The sequence below is a fragment of the Apium graveolens genome, chromosome 8 (assembly GCF_009905375.1).
Source record: "Apium graveolens cultivar Ventura chromosome 8, ASM990537v1, whole genome shotgun sequence".
In the NCBI taxonomy this organism is placed as follows: Eukaryota; Viridiplantae; Streptophyta; class Magnoliopsida; order Apiales; family Apiaceae; genus Apium; species Apium graveolens.
Genome location: NC_133654.1, coordinates 257,778,209 through 257,801,165, shown reverse-complemented (window position 1 = coordinate 257,801,165; position 22,957 = coordinate 257,778,209). Strand labels below are relative to the sequence as shown.

The 22,957-nt window shown below is 34.6% G+C and overlaps 3 protein-coding genes across 3 annotated transcripts; 1 reads left to right on the top strand and 2 right to left on the bottom strand.

Annotated features, from left to right (window-relative positions):
• Positions 1–4,540: 4,540 nt before the first annotated feature.
• Positions 4,541–5,440, bottom strand: LOC141680709 (uncharacterized). The gene has a single exon (XM_074486859.1). It carries the CDS (start codon positions 5,438–5,440, stop codon positions 4,541–4,543), a length of 900 nt encoding a protein of 299 aa, XP_074342960.1.
• Positions 5,441–16,094: 10,654 nt separating this feature from the next.
• LOC141680708 (uncharacterized) lies at positions 16,095–18,465 on the top strand. The gene is made up of 5 exons (XM_074486858.1): positions 16,095–16,301; positions 17,091–17,316; positions 17,516–17,845; positions 18,020–18,075; positions 18,199–18,465. Exons 1-5 carry the CDS (start codon positions 16,095–16,097, stop codon positions 18,463–18,465), a joined length of 1,086 nt encoding a protein of 361 aa, XP_074342959.1.
• An 821-nt stretch (positions 18,466–19,286) lies between these two features.
• Positions 19,287–19,706, bottom strand: LOC141680707 (uncharacterized). The gene has a single exon (XM_074486857.1). It carries the CDS (start codon positions 19,704–19,706, stop codon positions 19,287–19,289), a length of 420 nt encoding a protein of 139 aa, XP_074342958.1.
• Positions 19,707–22,957: the final 3,251 nt, after the last annotated feature.

Genomic DNA, 22,957 nt, shown 5'->3' with positions numbered 1-22,957 from the left:
GAAGGTTAATGTTGATGACCACATTATCTTCCTTTTTTATTTAATATTCAATTCTAATTTAGATTTTTTATTTATTTTATGATTTTGCATCCGGACATAAAACTAAAAGATTTTTCTCTTTTCTTTCTTTTGGATTTAAGAATTCTTCCTTGTGGATTCAATGTCTTCTAGACTTTAAGGTGTGTAAGGATTCCCAATGTAATAGTTATTTTGAGAATTAGCTCTTATTTTTTCTAGGATTTTGTGGTGTGTCAATTAGAATTATGGAAGGGTTTTTCCTGTCTTTTTTTATTACCTAATTTACTTTGGAAGATCCAATTAAGAAAGAAGATCTTCGAGAGTTTACGATAACTTTAACAACGGTTTTGGAGGTTTTCACGATACATTAATATCCAAAATGAATAACAAAAAACAAGCACTATTGAATTAAAAGAGATAAAAATAGAGTCTTTCGAGGCATAAAATATCATTTGGGTGAGCCAGTCAATCCATGATTATTTTCTAAAATTATCTTTTCTTATTCTATAAAGGCTGAAGATTGACAAGAATGCTTAGAAAGAGTTGCACCATATCCCATCCCATTTAGCCTAATAATCTGTAAAGTTAATAAGAAATACATTGCATACTTTACTTTAGTTGTATTAGAATAAATGAATATATTTAAATTACAATTACACATTTTAGAGTTGGTTATTTTGGCGGGAAACTTAATTTAACAAACTAGGTTTTGTATATAGATAAGATTAGATTGTACAGTCAGACTCAATTGACTTCTCTTCTGATTAATGACTTTCATATTGTAAATATACATACAACATATTATATCTATACATTTTCTCTGGATCTTCATCTCTGATCTGCAATAATGGAACCAGATTGATTAATATTCGTGAATTCTCTCATGGTATGAGAGCAAGTCGGTAATGGTCTTGCTGTTACTGTTGAAATTTCTTCCATATTGATGTATAATCGACTCAAAACCCTAATTTATATCATTTAGCTCACATTCGACCATGGGAAATTCGCCTAATGACAATGATACTGTAAGAGCTAATATACCATTATTTGAGGGTCTCAGGGAGTTGTTGAGTTTCTAGATTAGGTAATTGATGTTGATAATTTTTCAATATCGATAATTTTATTAATGTCACGGGTCTTCCTAAAAATATGCAGACTATGACAACTCGGTTCAAATCCCGAACATTTTTCAAAATCGGGTCCCGTCCCGATTGCGAGTCCAAAATAATTAGAAGCTTGTTATCCTAATTACAACCAACTTGGATAAACAACAAGTCCATCGTAGGCCACCAAAAGATCACGATTTATTGGTGCATATAGTAGTAGTACTTTACCATATAAATTGAACAGAAGTCCCAAATCTTATTGATGTGGGATTGGGATGTTACAAGCTCCCCTACCTAAACTTTTGACAATCTCATAAGGTTTAAATGAATAGCCCATGGGAACAAGATTATACATCTCTACCCATTATGGGATAATACCGACTGGCGTCGTGCCCCACCTCAGGATCTCAATCCATTTTAGGATAATACTACCAGCCTTTGTCTTCCCACCTTCGATAACTTAACGAATCAAGATTTAGAGAGTGAGCTCTTTTACCATATGTGACAACCTGGGTCAAATCTTGAGTATTTTTCAAAACTGGGTCCAATCCTGATTCTGAGTCTGAAATAAGTCGAAGACTGCTATCACAAATGCAGCCAATTTGGGTAAACAACAAGCCCACCACAGGATCCCAGAAGATCATAATTTGTTGTTGCACATAGTAATAATACTTTGCCATATAAAGTGAACAACAAATTTTAATCTTATTGATGTGGGACTGGGATGTTACACGTGCTAAGATGGTATAGTTTTGTTCGAAAGACATTGGTTGTAGATGGTGAGAAAAAAATTTCTCCAAAGGCAGCAGTAGTACGGAATCATCCCCAAAGATCTCGGTCAAAGCAAATAGTACTAGAACTTTTCTATGAAGCAAATGCTAGATTCCAGTGAAGAAGAATTGTCACTCTACGTTGTGAACATCTCTGGATGGTTTCAGATTTTTATAATATAAAAATATTTAGTGATATTTTAAAATTATTCAACTTTAATGTCACATAATAATATAAGTTATGGGCGAAAATTTTTATCTACAAGAATCAAATAATTAAGGTGCATTTCTGAAAAACTATTAATGCTATTTTGTAGTTTCCAAATAAACTCTTTAGTCCAGATTTATTGTTTGATGTAACTTATGATGTTAGTGAAGGTAAAATACAGATTTAGTCAAAAATAAGGGTTTTTTAACTTTTGGAAATAATGATTATATGTAGGTATTGTCAGTAATTTAGTTAAATGAATGTTAACTTATAAATATATCTAGTTCTAGATCGTGAATATGAACGAAAACATGATTTAGCCTAATTTAATTTAATACAGGGTTAATTAGAATTTCATAACCAATTAATTTCTCTTGATAATTTTATACAACAGGTCTTACATCTGCTATGTATTATTCATCAAATTAGCGGACAATAAAATTAACTTATGCTATATGGATTTATACTTGGGTACCACCTTAAATCACATACTAAACAATAATCGAGCCCAGTGACATCATTCATCCTGCAAGAAAGATAGTCACAAGTTCAAGGCCGGGCTTGTATCAAAGAATGGTCTAAACAAGAAAAAGAGATATGCCCAACACTCTTCCTGTAGAACAATATCAAAAACAACACCAAGGAAAATACCAAACATTCAACGTCCAAGGACAGTCTCAAGGCCAAGAATAAAATCTGCAGCAAGTTCAAGGGCAAATGTAAGAAAATAGTATTCATTTATGTTTTATATTCATTTCTTAATTTCTTAATTACCATATTATTTACGTGTTTCCACCTTAGGTTTAATAAGAAAGTTTCATGATGTGGATACATAATTATGATAAACTACATTCATCACTTGGACACATGTCCATCATAATTTTAGCAGTACATAGAATACCATAAATAATATTTTTTTGACAGGGTACCATAAATACTATGTATGCTTTATTTTCACACTATATATGTCATTCATGATATTTTGTTTATTTTATTTTCACAAATAATATCATGGAAACTAGGACTTTGTTTCTTCCGCCAACAATACATTATGTTCAATGTTTAGCTTATTAATTTTAGACCAAGAACTTCAAATAAATTCTCACTCCAAGAAAAAAGTGTCATAAATAACCGAAAAAATTGGTCGCAATTTGCCCTTGTACGTTGGAAATGAGTGCAAAACTGACCCTCGAATGACCCATATAATCGGTCTTTTAAAACGGGGTTGGTTTTGACCCAATGGTTGGAAATAAAACGTAAACCGGACTTGATCGACAAAACTTTTTAATTGTTTAAAAGATTTGGATATCTTAACATGTGACCCCAAATACCGCGGTGGAAATCCACTTCACAACTATTTCCCACTAACTGACCTATATTTTGGTTGGAAAAGGTTGGTCAGAAATGTAGAATTATTTACGACCAATTTGTGATGGTTTATAGACACAAAAAGCTATATATTATATTTGATCATGTATATAACAGTAGGCCGAAAATGAATAATCAAATCTATTGTGCAAAATCGACCGATGTTGAAGCAGACGGTAGTGAATGACTTAGATTTTGGGCATTTATGGTGAAAATGGTTGCTAAAACTTAAATTTTGTCACTTTAAAGAAAAGTATGGTAAAATCGGTTCAACAAGGAATCAACAAGGAATCAAACCACTCAATAAAATCAGGATCACAGTTGCCTAAAAAGCCGTTGTTTTTATGGATGCTAGGAGATAGACCACTCTAAGAGGAAAATTTAGCAATCGAATCCATAATATGCATAACTGAATTACGGGATCCATGAGAGAAAAAGAGAACGCCATCAGCAAAAAATAGGTGCGTGGGGCCTATTTCTTTACAATGCCAATGATATTTGAAATCCTGAGGGACTTCGTTGAGGATGTTGGACAATATTTGCATACAAATGGCGAAGTTATAAGGAGACATTGGATCCCCTTGGCGAATGCCCTTAGACCCTGGAACATACCCGTGAATAACACCATTGAGCTTTACAGAAAAGCGAGTAGTGCAAAGACACGCTTTGATCCACATGATAACAATATCTGGGAAAAGAAGCCTAGACAAAACAACCATAATAAAGTCCCAGTTTAAAGAATCAAATGCCTTATGAAGGTCAATCTTGTGTGCACACTTAGAGGAGCCTGTGTCCCTATCATAGCCACAGAATAATTCTTGAGCAAGCAATATGTTGTCAGATATAGACCTCCCCGGAATAAATGCAGATTGAGCAATATCAATGATAGAAGGCATGATTAATTTGAGCCTTGCTGCTATGATTTTGGATATGCATTTATACATAACAGTGCAAAGGGAGATAGGGCGAAAATGACTCATAATAGTGGGCGAATCTACTTTAGGATTAAGGGAGATGAATGTTGAGTTTATACCTGAGGGAAGAAACCCAGTTTTAAAAAAATTCTTTACTCAAGCACAGAAATCAGGCCCTGTGGTGCTCCAGGTATCCAAAAAAAAATCGACATTAAAGCCATCAGGCCCGGGAGCCTTATTTTTCTTCAATTTCTTCAAGGTATCAAGAATAATAGCATCTGTAACTTGAGCACAAAGCAAAGTAGCATGGGCCTCAGTAAGGACCTTGCAATCCACAGGCTCCAAATCAATACGAGAGTGAACAATCTCAGGCCCCAACAGGTTTTTGAAGTAATTGATTGCTAAGTTAGCACACGGTAACTGGCCATGCATCATGGTTTTCGAATCCTCAAGAGCTAGCACCTTGTTATGATTCCAGTTTGCTTTATATTGTTTGAGGAAACAAGAGTTATTTCCATCTGCAAGCCCCATCCACTTCACTCTAGATTTTTGAAGAAATAAAGATTCCTCCTCGATAAGAGCCATATTGAGCTTGATAATGAGGTCTTTTTCCAAAGTAAGAAGGGTGGGATCTCCATTATTGATCATACACATTCGGATATCCTCTAGATTAGCTCTTGCTGTCAGGATATTAGAAGATACATTGTCATGATCCCTATTAAGCTGTCTAAGAAAAACTTTGGTTTCATTCAACCTGGAAGCAAAACGATTATAGAAAGGGCCTGAGCATTGTAAAGACCGGGCTTTTTCAATATCATCAGGAAACCCAGGAATATCGGCCATGAAGTTAAAGAACTGAAAAGGTTTGTTGAGCTTTTGAAGTTGCATTGGCTCTTCAAAAAAGATGGAATTGTGGTCCATAATGCCACGAGGTTTAACAAAAACATATCCCTCGGTGAAAGAATTGAACCAATGACCATTAGCTATCAATCTATCTAAGCGTTTTAGCACAGGGTTATTTTGACGCTTGTTAGTCCAAGTAAAAATATCCCCCATTATACGCACATTATCAAGGCCACAGTTAGCAAGACAATCTTTGAATACTTGCATTGCTGGCGTCCAATGTTCCCTGCTACTAGAAATTTCACCAAGACTAGTAACACAATTGAAATCACCAAGGAGGCACCAAGGTGATGTAGTATTACTCAAAGCCAAGTAATAATCCCATAGAGGAACTCAGTCTATTGCATTATTAAAAGCATACATAAATGATACTAAAAAGGAGATGTTCTTTTCTAGAAAAATAGCATTACAAGTAATAACCTGGCTAGACATCGAGTGAATAGAAATATCCCACACACTGGGATTCCAACCAGCCCATACACGACCATTGTAATGATGATTATAGTTAAATAACCATTTCCAGTCCCTATGAATTTTCTTCGAAATACCCATAGCATTACCACTCTTGACTTTAGTTTCTAAAACTCCCATGAGGTTAACTTTAATAGATAGAATAAAATTTTGCAATCTTTTTGATGAGAGGCTTTGTTGATGCCCCTTACGTTCCAAGCTGAAAAATTCATTTCAAACGTCTGAGGCTAGGGGGCTGAACAGCCAGTGCAGGACTCTTTTTTTGTGCTGAACTTTTCCTGTTTACCACCTTTGTAAACCCATTTTCATCGATTAAATCAGACTTTGGAGCTTTAAGTTCAATGACAATGTGTGCTTTTGGTGCACCAACTACTATAGGTGCAGGTGTTGTGCATACTGCAGGTGATGCGGGTGCTGCAAGTATAGTTGTCACTCATGTAGCATCCTGGCTATGACCTCTTTTTTTTTTGACCTGGTGATTTTGCAGAAATATTGTCAACAATTGTGCCATCATTATTGGTAGTGGATTCTAATACAAGAGTTCCCACCGTTTGTTCCTCCAACTGAGTCAAAGTATTTACCAAATCATTGCTGTCAATTTATTTGCCAGATTCCCTGTCAAATTCCTCTAAGTTGTCAAGATTATCTGTGTTTCCTTCCTGTTGCTCAACATCCTCAAGAGTCTGATCACCATCCAAAACCAGATCACAGCCCAAGAATTCACCAAAAACCACAGGGTTAATATCTTCATTATTTACATTAGTAGTAGCACTAGGACCATCATGTTGTACTTGGGCTAATTCATTGGAGGGCTGAATTTTCTTTTCCAATTTTGAAGCTCCCTGAGTAGCTCCCCCTGGTCTTGGTCTAGGATACGGTTTGACAACATTAGGGTTATGAGGACACCTCGAGAAGGAGTTCCCAAATGCTTTGCAGTGGCTGCAAGAGTAAGGTTACTGTGGGTAAACTATGTAAACCTTGACTAATTCCTCCTCACCAAACTCATTTTGAACTGGCACCCAAACAAAGTCCGACCTTGGGCTAGAATAGGACAACATCACCTGAATAGATGAATACTTAGTGGGTCCAAATCTTGTAGTTGTTTCATCAAATTTCAATGGCAAACCCACTGCCTTTGCAATATGAGTAAGACCATCCCGAGACCAATATGAATGTGGAACATCTTCCAGTTTCAACCAACAAGGAACTGATTCTATGACATTTTTCTTGAATTTGTTAGAATCCATCCAAGGTAGTAAGTAGAGAGTTCTACCCCCCATAACAACTGAAGTTAGGTTAAGAACATCATGCTTCTCCTTCTCAGAATTGAATTTGAAAGTTAAATAACCCTTGGAGCTATAAAACACTCTGCTCAAGCCATGATTTTTCCAATACTTGAAAGCTTGCTCACGCATAAAATGAAAATCGAAACTTCCCCCAATGAAATGCCCTATGATACTAGTACTCCAATTTTTACGAGCATTGGCAAGAAAATCCATAGGTGGTCTAACTGTTGCCGAACCATCCTCATTAACAGTAATTTTTGCAGCATCATTAGGTGTGGGGTCCTTAGAAGGAATGCTCTTAGTTACAATAGAACTCCTGGTATTCTTATTTCCAGTATTAGCATCATAATTTGGTAAAGGTTCCGTGCTTGCACCAGACTCAAACACAGTCTCCTTTGGAACATAAAATGTAAGTATACCATTTTGCACAGAGACACTATCATGTAAATCTTCCAAGGTAGGGGGGCTAGTAAGAACTGTACCTGGATTCTTAGTTGCCACAAAGGCTGAAAATTTAGTGGAACCCTTTGGGGAGTTATCCTTGCTAGGGCCAGAATCATTCCTGGTAGAACCACCATCCAAGATTAATCTAGTTTCTTCATAAATTCTTTGAGCCGTAGTAGGTGACCACTCACTATTCCGAGCAGCTTCTGCGAGGAATACTTGATGATCAATTGCTGGAAGAGCTAGCAAAGTGGGAGCCACGTAGTTGTGTCCAATGAAATTAGAAAATTCCTCCGAGTTCATGCTACCGGAGTTTTCAGAATTCCGGGACCCCATGGAGAATCAAGAATATATGAAATATGGGTGTTGAAATGTAGGTAATGAGGAGGGGAAGCAGAAAGTACAAAGCATGTATAGAGTAAGTGGATAAAGGGACCGAGAAGAAGGTTGGAAGAAAATTTAGGTTGAAGAAAAGGAAGGAAGGACTGCTGGATAATAGCATGCACTGGATATTAGATCTGTGTAATAGCTAGGCGGGAAATTGAAATTCTATAGAGAATGAGGAGCTTCTCACTCTAGAACTCATCCTTATGATTCCTTTTGTTTTATTTTTATAGTGTTGTATACTTTTTTTTTCCTACTACAATCTTTGGTTCATTAGAAATAAAGTTTCAACAGAAATGAATATTTAGAAATAATAAAATACACATAACATAACACATACCCTGTACACACTTACACAACTAGGTACCTGCAGTAAGCACTTTCATGGTATATGCTTAACTTTTTATCTAATATTGACCGTTAAGTGGATGATCGACAATTTCTCCGGTTCCATCTAAACACAAGTAGAAGCGACAATTTCTTATTGCTCTGTTTGGTTGAATCCTTTTTGAGATCCGACGGCAGCAAAATGTGGGCATGTTGCTGCAAGATTTGTATAAATAATGCATGAACGACAGGGATTTTGATTTTGACCTTTGTATTAATCCAAGAGGGGGCCTCTCAAACCTTTAGCTGTTGGAGGAACACCCAACACTATAAATAACATAATGAATTTATTGTACTACAACCTGGAACAGGTTTATTTCTTGTCATGCTAATTTCTCAAGTGTTAATTATTAGTCATTATAACAACTACAAATTTGTATCAAATCAAGTAAATAAAAATTTTCATAAAATTATCTACGGGAGGGGAGAGGGGGGAGAAGAAGTGGATTTTTTGCCCCTAAAATATAACAGAAATGAGGGGTTTGGTGAAGGTGAGAGAAATAGAAAGGGTAACCTATGTGAGTGAAAGAAGGGGGTGGGGTGGGGTGGGGGTTATTGACTATATTTTTATTTTTTTGTAAAATGTGAACACATTTGTTGGATTCACTACAAGAAAACAAGGTTAAATACAACCGTACAAATACAACCGACATCAAATTCAACCGTTTCCGGTTGAAATTAAGGGCGCGGCTAAATACAACCGCATGTGGTCATATTTATATATGGTCGTATTTACGCGGTCGAATTTAGTACTAATTACAACCGAATAAATACAACTGTATTTATATACAAACATATACGGTTGAGTTTAGACGTGCTCCTAAATTCAACCGCATTCGGTTGAATTTAGCCTTAGTAATTACAACCGAATAAATACAACCGTATTTATATGCAACCGTATATGGTTGAGTTTAGCCGTGCTCCTAAATTCAACCGCATTCGGTCGAATTTAGCCATGCTAAAAAATGGAGGGAATTTTCCCGCCAACGAATTTTGTACTAAATTCAACCGATTTCGGTCGAATTATTTTTTAAAATGGCGGAAATTACTGGTCAAACTACTCTTCGACTATTAAAAAGGCAAACCAAATATATTTATTTTTTCTAAATTTTTTGTCATATCACTAAAATATACAGATCTTGACCTCCGTACGGTTGGATCATTCATTAATATTTTTAAAAATATCGAATCATCAATATGGGATTAAACACTAGTTAAAAGTACGGGTCAAATTACTAGTTGACTGTTAAAAAAGCAAACCAAATATATTTATTTTTTTCAAAAAAATTTGTCATATCACTAAAATATACTGATCTTGACATCCGTACGTTTGGATCATTCATTAATATTTTTAAAAATATCGAAACATCAATATAAGATTAAACAATAGTTAGAAGTACTGATCAAACTACTCTTTGACTATTAAAAAGGCAAATCGAATATATTTATTTTTTTCTAAAATTTTTGTCAAATGACTAAAATATACAGATCTTGATCCGTACGGTTGGATCAATTATTAATATTTTTATAAATATAGAAACATCAATACGAGATTAAACCCTAATTAGAAGTACTAGTCAAACTACTCTTTGACTATTAAAAAGGAAAACCAGAAATATTTATATTTTTCTAAAATTTTTGTCATATCACTAAAATATACAGGTCTTGACATCCGTATGGTTGGATCATTGATTAAAATTTTTAAAAATATCGAATCATCAATATGAGATTAAACACTAGTTAGAAGTACGGGTCAAATTACTAGTTGACTGTTAAAATAGCAAACCAAATATATTTATTTTTTTAAAAAAAATGTGTCATATCACTAAAATATACTGATCTTGACTTTCGTACGGTTGGATCATTCATTAATGTTTTTAAAAATATCGAAACTTCAATATAAGATTAAACACTAGTTAGAAGTACTGGTCAAACTACTCTTTGACTATTAAAAAGGCAATCCAAATATATTTATTTTTTCTAAAAATTTTGCCATATCACTAAAATATACAAATCTTGACATCCGTACGGTTGGATCATTCATTAATATTTTTGAAAATTACGAATCATCAATATGGGATTAAACACTAGTTAGAAGTACGGGTCAAATTACTAGTTGACTGTTAAAAAAGCAAATGAGAGATATTTATTTTTTTCAAAAAATTTTGTCATATCACTAAAATATACTGATCTTAACATCCGTACGGTTGGATTATTCATTAATATTTTTAAAAATATCGAAACATCAATATGAGATTAAACACTAGTTAGAAGTACTGGTCAAACTACTCTTTGACTATTAAAAAGGCAAACCAAATATATTTAATTTTTTTAAATTTTTTGTCATATCACTAAAATATACAGATCTTGACATTTGAATGGTTGGATCATTCATTAATATTTTTAAAAATATCGAATCATCAATATGGGATTAAACACTAGTTAGAAGTACGAGTCAAATTACTAGTTGACTATTAAAAAAACAAACCAAATATATTTTTTTTTCAAAATTTTTTGTCATATCACTAAAATATACTGATTTTGACATCCGTACGGTTGGATCATTCATTCATATTTTTCAAAATATCGAAACATCAATATGAGATTAAACACTAGTTAGAAGTACTGGTCAAACTACACTTTGACTATTAAAAAGGCAAACCGAATATATTTATTTTTTTCTAAAATTTTTATCATATCAATATAATATATAAAACTTGATATTTTAGTGATATGATAATTTTTTTTGAAAAGATAAAAGAACTAATCATTAGATATCAATTATTTTAACATATAATATATAATTAAACATAATTCTAAATTTCACCGCACATTCTTTTTAATAGAATTTATCATAAAATTGATAAAAATCATAATTTCAATTATTTTATTATAATAGTGAGTTGTTAAAATGAATTATAAAATTAAAATATATTAAGAAAAAAATTAACAAATTACATTACTTTTTATAGAATTTATCCGTATTTTAATTTTCATAACAAAAAATACGCAATATATGAAGTGAATTTATAAATTGACACTCCTAAATTCAATTGGTTGCGATCGTATTTAGCTTGGCACGTCAGCAATCCGCGTGATTTAGATCCAACGTACCAAATTTAAGTATCAAAAGATAATCCAACGGTGAGTATTATATTTTATAAATAAACTAAAAAATAATATTTTTCTAACTTAAAACCCTACGGCCCCTGTCCTCCCCTCTTGCCGCCGTCCACCTCTCCCCCGCTTTCCATCTTTTCTCAAACCCTTCAAACGCCTTCTTCATCCTCATCAAATCACAACAAACACCTACACAAATAAATATACACACAAATAGAAAATATTTATTACTACAGACCAACATGTCTTCTTCTATGTACCCATCTATAGGCACCAAGGAAGTTGTAATTCAATTGAGTTGGGTCGTAAGCTTTATGGGAGTTTGCATTTGTTGGGTGATGTCGATTCATTTATTGAGACTAAATTGGTTGGTATGTTTGCAAAATGTGGGTTTATTGATGATGCACGGAAGGTGTTTGATGAATTACATGAGAGGGACTTGTTTACTTGGCCTGCTATGATTGGTGGGGTTTCGAGGGAGAAGAGGTGGGGTGAAGTTTTGGAGCTTTTTTGTGAGATGGAGGAGGGTGTTGTTCTCGATGAGCTTTTGTTTGTGAAGATTTTGGATGCGTGTGGGAATTGTGGGGATTTGAGGACGACGAAGGTGATGCATTCGAGAGTGGTGAAATGTGGGATGGATTTTGGATGTTTGGTTTAATAATATGATGTTGGCTGCTTATGAAAAGTGTGGGGATTAGAGGAGGAAGGGTGAAGTTAAAGAGGGGAATAGGTTGTTCGGATGATGTATAGTCGGTTTAGTGTTAAGGAAGTCAAGGGGGATGTGGTTTGGGGGAAATTGGGAAAGAAGTGTCACCGAAGGATTTGGCGGTGGATGGAGTGAAAAAGGAAGAAATGGAGAGGAATTTAAGTTTGAGTTGCTGCTAGAGGTGAAGAAGAATCCACTGAAAGGAAAATAGTAAATGAACAATGGCGGTGATCGAAGCTCACCGGAAACTAAGAATTTTTCGGTGAGATTTTTTTTTAAAATCTGATGCTCGTTAATTCGACCGCATTAGGTCGAATTTATAACAATGTTTTCAACCGTATATAGTCGAATTTATAGTTTAGGCGAACTTTTTAAATTTTTTCAAAAATTCAATTTTTTGGGCGGGATTTTCAAAATTTAGGTGAAATACAAATTTTACCGCTTTCGGTCGAATTTTAGCGGTCATATTTAGCCGCTCCTATACTAAATACGACCGGTCTACTGATTATGACTCGAGCATTTACTACCGGCCCAAAAAACGGTTGTAATTACTTAAATACAACCGGATCTGGTTGTATTTAACTAAATACAACCGTTTTTTGGGCGGTTGTATTTAGCCATTTTTTTTGTAGTGATTGTTAAATTTAAAGTTAAATTTGGTAAGTTAGATGTAATTCAATGGCTCAAGTGGCACTAAATTCAACGGTTTCATGTCGTATTTAAGAGTGTTAATTTATATATTCAACTGGGTTCCATTGAATTTATCACTCATTTTATGTTATAAATATTAAATTTTCTTATAATTTTTAGGAAATAAATATAACAATTAACTATTCTCTTTCTTACAAATATTATAATGTTATAAATTCATAATTTATTTTTAACATCTCATTATTTTAATAAAACTTTAAAATCGTTATTTTGTTCGACTTTATTTTAAATTCCACCAATAAGAGTATGCAAAGAGAAGTGAGAATTTTAGAGTCAGATAATCTTGCTTAAAAATATTTTACAAGAAAGAGAGGTGGAGATCACAGTTTCTAGTTTTCATTTAAATACATATTAAATTATGTTTAGTCATTCATTTCACTAATATTATGTTCTTTTGAGTATGTGTGAGGATTGAGAAGTATATTTTGATAATTTTATAGTGATAATACCATTAAAATGCTCGAAGTATATATACTTTTAAGCTAGATTAGTTATTTGTCCTTTTGTAATGATTAAAAAGATTAAGAAAGACAAAAAACATCATAAAATATGGATTGTTTCTACAACACCAGTGTTCTTTTTTTGATAACTACTTGCTGTAAAAAAATTCAATTTACACTATGGTCTAACATCTAATATTTAGCGATACTATTTCATAAACAATAAAAAATAGATTGTTGATTCTGGTTGTTGTTGATTTCTTTTGAACTCTTGGCAGCTGATGAATTTCCTATAGCTCTCCAAGAGCCCTTGATGGATTGTGATTGGAAAGCCCTTGATCACAATTAAGGCAGCATCATGTCCTGTCATTTAAACATATATCACAAAACATCAAAAACATGTGTGACAACAATCCAAAAGGTCTGATTTATTCCCTTTAAATTCTCATATTAGTTTTTGGTGACCACAAGACAGAAGATTTATGTAAATATATAAAAAGAAAATAATAATACATGTATACATATATACGGATGACCTTACTTGGAGCTTCCTTGAAGTCTTCCCCTGTGATCGACTAAGAGCCCTCTAATTTGATGTATCATGAATAATCCTTTTATATAGCCTATTCATGATATATACAAACAGGAAAAAGATATTAATAAGGATTAGAAGTCACTCTAATAAGGATTAGACTGATATGATAATAAATATAAATTCCTTGCGTTATCTATCTATTTGTATACCTTTTGGCACAAGAACTAGGAGATCATCTTCTGATGTGCTATCCCCGCCATCATCGGAACTCAACTCAGCGGCCATGAATTAAGATCTACGATCTGATCGGCTTTGTTAACGGCCTGAACCTTGAAAGCCTAAAAAACTATAGGAAAGTAAGATTTGTATATATATACCTTAAGTTTTTATCTAGCTTATGTGTTTCATCTTCTTTGACTACAAAAGCTGCCTCATCTCCCGTATATGTAGGGCTGGGAGGTAGGGTGCACCCTGATGACCTGTTTCTAGAAGATGGGCCTTTACTGCATCTAGAACCTTCTTACATATGGACATGTCCAATTTAAAGGTGAAGCCCAAATTAATTTTTCTTATAGATAAGCCTGTCTATTTCAACTATGAAATCCATATTAATTAGGGTTAATTTTCTCATTTATTATAATTTTCTTTTTTCTTTAAAATCCTTTTAAATCGCTACTTTTTATAATTCACAATATATTTTTATATTTATTTAAAATTATATCGTTGACAAAGCCACCTTCCATTTGAAAAATCTGAATACACATATTTATTTGTTAAAATATGATAAAAAATATCAGTGTTTGTTAGATTTATTTTCTCAATTATTATTGGTTATATGTCTAATTTAAAATGAATTAGACTTTAAAATTTGATCATTCTTGAAGGTGATAAATGGCAACTAGCTATCTTTCATGTTCTATCATATAATATTAGCTTCTTTACTTTCTTAGAATGGTTAGAACTGAACTTTAATGTCCAATAAGTGCAATCTTATAAATTTTGCAATATTCTCAATATTGAATAAATGATGCAATCTCATGATAATAGAAAGTAACGTAATATTTTTCGTTGGATCTTTCTACTTTTTAGGATCTATTTGCACTTTATACCCATCTCCATTGCACATGTCACATTTTGTCCTGTTATTTTTCTTGTAACATAACATGCGATCTTTCTCGCAAGTATGAATCTTTCACACTTCATATTCAATAATTTAATCATCTTTGGCGCATTGTAGTACTTCACAAGTAATTTAAGATTATCAAGCAATACAAATCCAATAAGCTGAGACAAGTCATCCACTGTTACTACAGTTATGGTTATTTTTTCAATGAAACGGCTTCATACGAACTTCGACGCATTGTTTTGATAAATTGATTCAAAAGTAGTATTCACCATCTTATAAAAAAAAATTATTATTTCATTTTGTTCATCATCAAAATTCTCACAATTTACTAAATCTTCGTGCTTAGTGGTTTGCTTTGGGAGAGGATCCCTCGAAAATCCCATTAACAACTGTGAATTTCTGGATTCAAATCCATGATTTGCCAATTGGGTTTATGTCGGAATCCATTGGTAGATAGCTTGGGAATTTTTTTGGTACATTAATCGATTATGATCCTAATAATAACAGGGGAATATGGAAGGATTATATGCATGTCAGAATTCAGGTGGACGTCAGGAAACCTCTCAAGAGAAGGAAGAAGGTGACTAGGAAAAATGCAGCAGACTTCATTGTCCAATGTAAGTATGAAAAAATTGGTGACTTTTGTTTCAGATGTAGCATGTTATCACACACAGAACGATTTTTCCAAAGGAAATTTAGTTGTCAGGAAGGTGCGGAAGAGAAGGAATGGGGAGCGTGGTTGCGAGCTCAGCCGCGTAGGGTGGCCGGAAAAAGTAAATGGCTCCGAGAGGAGGGAGATGATGACTGGGGGGAAAGGTTTGGAAAGGATAACAAATTCCAGGCTTTTCCGGAAGATCAGGTGTGCAATTTTGGGAAGCTAATTATTTATGAGCGCAAAAATTGAAAAAACAATAAATGAAAGTCTATTATTAAGGAAGTTTTGAATTCAAGTGATATCACTCAGGTAATGGGATATAATTCAAAAAGTTTAAATGTAAGTGGGCCTGTGGATGAGGAACTTATTGGGCTGGACTTGGAGGAAAGAAAACGTAGAAGATTTGGATCATTTTGTACTGATACTATGGATGCTAATAACTTTGGGCTTTATCGTACATATTCTGTTCTTTGTAATGGTGATTCTATAGACTCTAACAAAATCTTATTGGCTAAGCTTGCGAAGCAAGCTAGCCAGGGATTATGAATTTATTAGGATGGAACTGCAGGAGGTTGGAGAACCCTCGGACAGTGCGAGTTTTACGCGATCTCGTTAAGGATCGTACACCTGATGTTCTATTTCTTTCAGAAATGATTTCTACAGATAGTAGAATAGAGAGTCTTTGTATTCAGTTAGGGTTTTCTCAGTGCTTTTCGGTGGATAGAGTGGGTCACAGTAGTGGTTTAGCAGTATTCTGGAAATATCATGCTACGTGTCAAGTGTAAGGTTTCCCTCAAAATCACGTCGACATTGAATTCCTAGACAACAATGGCGTATCTTGGAGACTGACATGCTTTTATGGTTATCCTGAAAGACATAACCGGAAGAAATCTTGGGATTTAATTAGAAGGTTGGCTAACTCTCTTAAGTGCCTTTGGTTATATTCGGGGATTTTAAAGATTTGCTTTATAAGGAGGATAAATGGGGTAGAACTGATCACCCTTGGAGTCTCATGGAGGGGTTTGGCTTAGCTTTGGAGGACTGTGATTTCACATAAATTGATTTACGTGGAGGAAAGTATACATGGGAGAAGTGTTGAGGTAAGTAGGATTGGGTCCGTTAAAAATTGGATCGTGCTTTTAGCACGGTAAGTTAGCTAAACAAATTTTTCATTGTGTAACATATCTGTTCATCATACTACAAGGTCTGATCATGAGCCAATTCAGCTAGAGCTTGTATGTTCAATAATGTCGCATAGGCGGTTCCAGTTTAAATTCAAAAATGTTTGGTTGAAGGATGCAGATTTTAAAAAAGAAGTGTAGAGCTAATGGTCTAAAATCCCTCTAATTCATTTACTTCCTAAACTGCATGGGGTCTCTACGTTTATGGCTAAATAGGGGAAGCATTTTTTCAATAAGTTCTGAGAAAAAGTAAGAAGGCAGAAGGAGATCATAGCTGATCTGGTCAATCAAACTGACACACCTGGGGTGAATCTTTATTTGGAGGAAGAAGAGTGTCTTAATAATTTCTTGTTGCAGGATGAAACATATTGGAAGCAGCGTGCCAAGCTTTTCTGGTTAGAAGGGGATGCCATTACTATACTCTTCCACTCATCAGCAACAAGCAGAAAGAAGATGAATTATATTAATTATTTAATGAATGATGCCGGTGAAAGAATGGAGAATGATGAAGGTATGCAATCTATTATACAAGATTATTACCAGACTATTTTTGAAGCTTCGGATGAGGTGAGGATGGAGGAAGGTATTCCACAAAATCGAGTTTCACGAGAACAAAATAATAAGCTTGTTCAAGAGATGTCATTTGAGGAATTCTCTACAGTTATGAAATAAATGCATCCTGACAAAGTGTCAGGACCGGATGGTTTGAATCCAGCTTTCTTCAAAACTTCTGAGGTATATGAATGTTGTAACTCATGGCTGGCTAAATGTTCTTTTCCTAGCTGAGATTAATCACATAAATCTAGTGCTAATTCCAAAAAAGGTAGATGCTAATAATATGAAAGATTTTAGGCCTATAGCATTATGCAATGTGCTCTATAAAATTTTGGCCAAAGTCTTGGCGAACTGTCTTAAGGTGCTTCTTTCTGGCTTAATATTGGAGAACCAATCTGCGTTTGTCTCAGGACGTAGTATAACAGAGAACGTTCTTATTGCTTTTGAGGTGCTCCACCATATGAAATGGAAAAAAACAGGACAGGAAGGAGAGGTAGCTTTAAAACTCGACAAAAGCAAAGCATATGACAGGGTGGATTGGAATTTTTTAAAAAATTGTATAAAAAGTCTTGGTTTCTGAAGTAAATAGATTAGTCGGGTCATGTTATGTGTTACGACAGTGTCTTATGAAGTATGTTTAAACGGCTCCTCGATTGGCCCCATAAACCCTAAACAGGGGCTTCGTCAAGGATATCCTCTTTCTCCGTATCTTTTTCTATTGTGTATTGAAGGTCTTTCGGATGCCTTGAATCTAGAAGCCAGAAACGGTGTCATCCATGGGTATAAGGTAAGTCCTACAGCTCCAGTTATTACTCACCTAATATTTACGGACGATAGTTTCTTGTTTTTCAGAGCCGACATGGTAGAAGCTAATGCTGTTAAAGGGATTTTGAATATCTATGAATAATAGTCAAGTCAATCAGTGAACTCTCAAAAGTATGGTGTGATTTCTAGCTCGAATGTGAGACCAGAAAAGCAGCGAGAGTTAGTAGAAATTTTGGGAGTATCGGAAGCACTTGGAAACAGCAAATACCTAGGACTTCTTTCATTAGTGGGGAGATTAAAAAAGAAGGTCTTTGGCTTTATTAAAGATAAGGTGTGGAAACGTATTCAAGGATGGAAGGGTATGCCGATTTCTAGAGGAGGTAGATTGGTTCTTATTAAGAATGTTATTTAATCGATTCCAGCATATTGTATGGCATGCTTCCTGCTACCAAAAACTCTATGTATGGAGATCGAGCACTTAATCAACAATTTTTTTGTGGCAATCGGGTAATTCTGATAACACAGGCGTGGAGTGGATATCCTGGGAGGGTATGAGCAGTACCAAGTGTCAATGAGGACTAGGATTTCGGACTCTACATTGTTTTAACATTGCTATTTTAGGAAAGCACTATTGGAAATTTATGCATCACCCCCTATCTTTGGTTTCTCGAGTGTTCAAAGCTTGATATTTCGTAGATGTGCATTTCCTGAAATCAATTAAAGGCACAAGATCAAGCTTCATTTGGACCGGAATTTATACAACAAAAGAAGCGCTATGTAATGGCTTCAGATAGGTCATTCGAGATGAAAATGAGGTGGTGGCAGTTCAGGATCCTTGGCTCCATAGAAAACAAAACTACCGTGTGGAAAATAGCCATATTTACCAAGGAAGGAATGAAAAAGTTGCGGATTTATTCATTCAAGGCAGAAAGCAATATGAGTAGTAGCACCAGAATCTACCCGCCAAGTATCCTTAGGTACAGAAGCCAAATTAACTTCAGAATAAACAAAGATAGAAGTCTTACCCTTCTTCACACACCAAGCATAATATTTGGAACACTCTTTCTTCATATGTCCAGCCTTCTTACAAAAGTAGCAGGTTGTTCCCTTATCCTGCTTCTCTTGCAATTGATACTTGGGTTTTCCACTTACAATATCCTTACCTCTCATTCTCTTCTTATCATGAGAGCTTGATGCCAAGTGAGCACTCTGAGTCTTCTCTCACACAACCCTCTATTCCTCTTGCACACAGTGTGAAATGAGCTCATTAAGAGTCCATTTTTCCTTTTGAGTATTATAACTCATCACAAAGTGTTCGAACTGAGGAGGCGGAGATATAGGAACCAAATGAACAAGTAACACATCCGAAAGTTCTAACTTGAGTTGCTTGAGTATGCCAGTAAAATTAGACATCACAATGATGTAATCCCTTATGTTCCCCTTTCCTTTATACTTCATGGTCACGAGTTTTGACAAAAGATTACTCATTTTCGCTTTCTCATTTTTAGCAAAATATTGCTCAATGTCGGAGAGGAACTTCTTGGAACTTGTGCTCTCAGCAATAGAGCCCCGAAAAATGAGTTTTAACAAGGTAGAAAAAAAAGTTTTAGTGAAATGTGAAGACATTTGTGAGGTGCACCAATTAAAACTCATTTTTACATAAATTTTCTTGCCATGTTCTAGTCATGAAAACAAGATGAACGACTGCAATTATGATTTATTATATCACACACAAACATATAATCTGGACATGAAAACTTAGCTCACAATGATTCTTATAATATTTTAGATAAATGTTAGATAATAAAGCAGTCTTATACTAATAACTAACCATGTAAAGATGCAGTTAATTTAATCATTTTAATACAAAGTACTTACTCATTATTTGCTATCCTGGTGACGATCGGCTGATTTGGTAAACTACCGAACAAGCCCGGTGAATAACCGCGTCCTCTATAATTCTGAGGGAGGACAACCTGAACCACCTGCTCTATATTCTCCTCCTGATTACCATTTTCATGACCCTCATTTTGACTGTCACCTTGATCTTGAGCTTGGTCATGATCCTCATTTATCGTATCTTAATTGCGATCTTCATCGTGTCCATGGCCTTCATTGCCCCTTAAAAAATTAGACAGGTCACAAAGTGCTTTGTGGATATCAGTCGGAAGAAGCTCACGGAGAGAAGAAGGCTACAACTTCTACATGAATACATGACAATCATGTGACTTCATTCCGTGAAACTTTAATTGTGATACCTTGCAATACCTAGTAATATTTGAAGAACATCCATCCGGTAATTTTTATTGAACCACCTAGTTATATAAGAGTTTTAGCTGATCTCGAGTGAGAGTGTATTTATCCTTAGGCTTACGAGAACCATTTAACCATAACTCAGGCATGATGTTCAGGGCTTCTAAATCCTTTCTTGCAGCCATTGTGCCTTTTGATTTAAAATTACCTATCACCGTGTGAAAGACATTTTCAAAAACATTCTTCTATGTGTGCATCACATCAATGCAATGGCGCAAAAGAAATATATCCCAGTATGGTAGATCAAAGAAACTGGTGACGTGTGTCCAATTATGTGTAACCCCATATCCATCAGCCCTTTCTTTGCTGTGCAGCTTCCCATGTAGCGGAAAATGTATTCTCGCAAACTTCCTGCGCACTGTGAAACCTGTTGGAGGCCATGGACGTTTATTCAAGAACCCTTTAAGCAATATATAAAAACTACTCTTCTTGCTGTGCAACAACTATTTGGCCTTGACTTCTCCCATACAAACATGACAACATAGCTTGCCCTTTCGTTGACCACCCGCTAACCATTGCTAAACCCGGGTAGTCACTAATAGTCCAAAATAAAGTTGCCCTCAATATAAAATTAGTCTTTGTAGAAGCATCATACGTCTCCACACCACACTGCCACAACTGAATCAACTCATCAATTAAAGGCTTGAGATAAAGATTTAATTTTTTTCCAGGATCATTAGGCCCAAGTACTAGTAAAGTCATGAACATGTATGGATCTTTCATGCACATTGAAGGAGGAAGATTATACACAAAAATTACAACAGGCCAGACCAAGAAGATTCCTAAAGTACCATTGCTATTCAAAGGAAATCCATCTGTCGCAAGGCTAAGTCTGACGTTGTGAATATCCTGTGAAAAATCTGGATATATTTATCAAATTCTTTCCATTCCTCTCCATCCGCAGGGTGAGTAAGAACCCCTTCAGTGATAACTCGATTCTTATACCATTTCATATGTTCAGCAGTGCGGGCAGACATATACAATCGCTGTAGACGCGTTGTGAGAGGAAAATATCTTAAAACCTTTCTCGGATGGTATTGCTCCCACCTTCTTTGGCATCTTTGTATCGACTTATTCCGCAATATCTGGAACAAGAATTATCATTATCATCACCAAAATATAACATACAGTCATTCTCACATGCGTGTATTTTTTCATATCCCAAATTAATCTTCTTGACCATTTTCTTAATATCTCGGTACTTCGATGAAAGTGTGTGCTCTTCAGGAAACACATCAGCAATCAGGCTAAGCAACTCATCAAACCCTGTGTCACTGCAATTATTTTGACTTTTGAAGTGCACTAATCTCATGACAAACGTGAGCTTGGTGAACTTGGTATTTCCCGGATATATAGGGGCATCAAGATTGTGCATATTAGTGTAAAATCTGCTTGCTTCAAAGTTTGGCTCCTTATGATTATGATCTTGGGCACCAAAATCTTCAGGATTTGTACAATCTTGTTCACCAAAAGCATCCCTCAACATTTCATATTGATCGAACACATCTTCATGATCAATATTCATATGTTCATTACTTGACCGTCTACCTTCACCATGATGATGCCACACGGTGTAACTCTCAAGAAATCCGGTAGCAAACAGGTCAAACTCGACATCTCTAATACTTTTGAAGTATCTATTTCTACATATATTACATGGATAACTAATTTCCCCATTCAATTGCTCATAATTTTTTTCTGCAAATTTTAAAAAATATTTCACACCTTCACAATATTCTTTCGTCCAGCCATATCCGGTGGGATTAGTTCTTCGATTTATCCAACTCCGATTATTAAACATCTACAATATAACATAAAAGAAAGAGTATCTATAAAAATCAGATTTTTTACTTTAAAAATGTACACTTATATAACAAACTTATAAATCGAACACATCATTTCGTAATAAGAATATAAAATTGAAATGGCTATAGTCATAAACAATGATGTGCGAGTATGTGTTCAGATTTGTGCCTATATATAAACACATCTTATTCAAGAAATATAAATATTTAAATTGGCATAAAATTGCAGAATACTGAAAAAATTAGATTGCAAAAGAATGCTTACAAGAATGCTTACATTGATGAATGATACGATATGGTCAAGAGCACGAGTAAAAAAAAAAGAGCATGAGCGAAGAAAAGAGACAAAAGCTAGAAAGAAAGTTTGAGAAGCAGGGGAATGGGAATTCAGTGAGTCAGTAAAGCTACTTTACCAAATAAACTGATTCAGTCCTTTAGACGGATAATACCATTCCTCAAAAGTATGATTTAATTTTATAATTTAAAAATTGGATTATAATTATTAAATATATGAACTTTTGACTGATTACTACATCTGTCACAACGTAAGTCCTCCAAAAAATTTGGCGCCAAAAAATAATAATACTAAACTGATGAGCGCCAAATAATAATAATAAAATAAAAATGTTTGGACTGATTTTACTGTTCGTCAAAAGCTAGATGTCCAAAGTTAAAATTTCGTCACAAGCTCCTACTTATGTAGAATTCGTCAAAAGATTGCCGTCAAAAAAGGACTGATGTGTTGTAGTGATTTTTTTTCAAAATTTTTTCTCTAGAGTTTTTATT